This window comes from Monoraphidium neglectum (genome assembly GCF_000611645.1).
Source record: "Monoraphidium neglectum strain SAG 48.87 unplaced genomic scaffold scaffold05258, whole genome shotgun sequence".
NCBI lineage: Eukaryota > Viridiplantae > Chlorophyta > Chlorophyceae > Sphaeropleales > Selenastraceae > Monoraphidium > Monoraphidium neglectum.
In genome coordinates this window covers 1-2,863 of record NW_014008372.1, presented here as the reverse complement: position 1 = coordinate 2,863, position 2,863 = coordinate 1, and the positions used below count along the sequence as shown (strand labels likewise).

Below are 2,863 nucleotides of genomic sequence, written 5' to 3'. Positions count from 1 at the left end.
GTCGGCGGCTGATGCGGGCGCCGGAAGCCCCATCAACCGCGGCGCTGACAGCGCCCGGCCCCCGCCACAGGCGCGCGACCACTCGATGGTGCTATTCCCGCAGCTTCCCGCCAGCTGCCGCGCGCCCCCGCCGGCCTGGTGGGCGCTGCCGGCCTGCGCGCTCGGCGGCGATCCCCCACAGAGCGCCCGCGCCGCGGGGCTGCCGCCGGCCCCCATCAAGGTCTCAATCGGGCAGCCGCTCGCGGCGCCCGGCCCCCTGGCTTTGCGCGCCGCCCAGCGCCACGCGCCGCACGTGTCTGCGCCTTCGCTGGACCTTCAGCGGGACGCGTTCGGGTGGCTGTCAGACCCGCTGTCGTTTGCTGCGCGCCGCCTCGCGCCGCGACTCGACCTGCGGCGCTGGGCGGCAATGCGGCGCGCATCGCTCCCGTCCGCCGGCGGGCCGCTGGTGTGCGGCGGCAGCGGCAGCGGCAAGAGCGCGCTGCTGCACCTGCTCGGAGCGTCGCTGCAGGCGCGCCCCGGGCCCGTCGGCGGCGACGCGCCCGTCGATGCCGCCACGGGCGCGGCCGCCGAGCGGACGGCGCCGGCGCACGTGCTGGTGGTGTCCTGCCGCGGCCTGGCCGGCGCGCGGTTCGAGCGCGCGGCGGGCGCCATCGGCGCGGCGGTGGCCGAGGCGATGGGCGGGTGCCCTGGGGCGGTGCTCCTGGATGATCTGGACATGCTGTGCCCCGCGCCAGGGGACGGCCCAGAGCAGGTGGGGCCGCGGCTGGGCCGCGGGCACGCATGCCTTCGCTTGCGAGTGGCAGGGGCTGTGTTCTAATGCTTGGGGTGGCCGGCGTGCCGCGGCGCGAGGAGCGTTGTGGCACGCGTGGGGACAGAGCTGCCGACGTGCGCTGCTCAGGCAGGTAGCCCCTCTCGTATTCTATTGATTCAAAATCTTGCTCGTATTTGCAGGCGTCGCAGGACTCCGAGACGGCGGTGCGCTTGGCGGAGTGGCTTACAGACCTCATGCGCTGGGCCGGCACGCAGGTGGGGGCCCGAGCGTGCGCCCTGTCCAGTTGCAATCTGCGGCTGGCTGCACCAGTCCCCGCGCAGACAGTCGCACGCATTTGGCGTTTCGACACCCACGACTGCTTCCCGTCGCTCGCCTCGTCAGCACGGCGTCGTCACACTAGGTAGACTGCGGTGTGCAACAAGCGCCATATCTTCCTGCCCACATGGGTTCGCGCGCTGAGCGTGCAGGGCATCCCGACCTCCCCGCACCCCCGCAAACCCGCGCTCGCATCCTCCCCCCTGCAGGCGCGCCCCATCGCCTTCGCCGCCTCCGCCCGCGACGCCGCTGCGCTGCCGGCCAGCCTCCGCCAGGCCGGCTGCCTGGACTGCGAGCTGCGCCTGCCGGCCCCCGGCGCCCCCGGCCGCGCCGCCATGCTGCTGCGCGGCATACGCGACCGCGGCTGCGCGCTCCGCGCGCCCGTCGCCGCGGGCGCGGCGGCGCCTGACGCGGATGCGGCGGCGGCGGCGGCGGCGCTGGCGGTGTCCGAAAAGGCAGATGGTTTTGATGCGAAGGACCTGCAGGCGGTGCTGGACAGGGCGGTGCACTTTGCCCTGCGGCGGCAGCTTGCAGGCGGCGGCGGCGGCGGCTTGCGAGGCGGCACTGTCTCACCTGCTGTTGTCAAGCATGGTGGTGGCGGCGACGGCGACGATCTGGGTGCGGGCACAAATGCGGGGGCGGCAGGCGGCCAGCAGCAGCACACACACTTACAGCAGGAGGGACCGCAGCAGCATCAGCAGCAGCGAGAGCAGCAGCAGCAGGAGGAGCAGGAGCAAGGTGGCCTGGTGCTGACGCCTGCCGACCTGGAGTCGGCGCTCGAGGGCTTCGTGCCGGCCGCGTTCCGCGGCGTCGGGCGCACAGGCGGCGGCGCGCGCGGGGGCGGGGGCGGCGGCGGCGCGCCTGAGGGGTGGCAGGATGTCGGTGGCCTGGCTGGGGCCAAGGCGGCGCTGACTGAGGCCCTTGAGCTGCCAATCAAGTAGGCCTCCATTCTTCTTTGTGTATCGCGACGTGGGACAACCGGTGGCATGCAGGGCCAGCCCGTGGGTGCTTGCGCCGTGGGCTGTTTTCTGCTGCGCGGTGGACATGCACGCCGGCTTGGACTCCGCACCGGCGGCTCCTGAGTTGGGTGATAATCATATTGCACACCGCGGCGCCCCCTCACCTGCTCACCGCTGCCCCGGCTGCGGGTCCGCCGCCTGGCCAGGTGGCGCCACCTCGTGTCGCGCGCGCCGCTGCGGCTGCGCACAGGTCTGCTGCTGTACGGCCCGCCCGGCTGCGGCAAGACGCACGTCGTTGCCGCGGCAGTGGCGGCGGTCGGCGCGCGCCTCATCACCGTCAAGGTGATGCCCGCGCCTGCCACCCCCCCTCCCCCCTAGCAAACCCCCATGGGGAATCTAGGCGCCAGAACGGCAGGGAGGGGGTGCTCTTTGAGTCACACCGCTGCCCCTCCTCCTCTCTTGCCTCGCCCCCTGCCTGAACCGCCGCGCCCCTCCAGCTCCCGCCAGCTCCCGCCAGCTCCCGCCAGCTCCCGCCGCCGCCGCTCGGTACCGTGTGGGCGTCGAGCCGCCCACACACAACCATCACCAATTACCCACCTGATTTTGGCACTAAACCGGCCGCTCATTCTCAACAACCCAAATCGGACTTGTTCTTCAGGGCCCCGAGCTGCTGAACAAGTACATCGGCGCCAGCGAGGCGGCCGTGAGGGACCTCTTCTCGCGCGCCGCCGCCGCCGCCCCCTGCGTCCTTTTCTTCGACGAGTTCGACGCCATCGCACCCCCCAGGGGCCACGACTCCACGGGAGTGACCGACAGG

The 2,863-nt window shown here is 72.9% G+C and overlaps 1 protein-coding gene across 1 annotated transcript in view; it reads left to right on the top strand.

The window, feature by feature from the left end:
* Positions 1-2,424, top strand: part of MNEG_15360 (peroxin-1) — a gene marked incomplete at both ends in the record, with an annotated part of 3,098 nt that extends 674 nt beyond the window's left edge. Inside the window, 4 exons of the mRNA XM_014036169.1 lie at positions 71-751; positions 952-1,026; positions 1,297-2,024; positions 2,253-2,424. Coding sequence (XP_013891623.1) covers positions 71-751; positions 952-1,026; positions 1,297-2,024; positions 2,253-2,424 — 1,656 coding nt within the window. The remainder of the gene's footprint in view (positions 1-70; positions 752-951; positions 1,027-1,296; positions 2,025-2,252) is intronic.
* Positions 2,425-2,863: the final 439 nt, after the last annotated feature.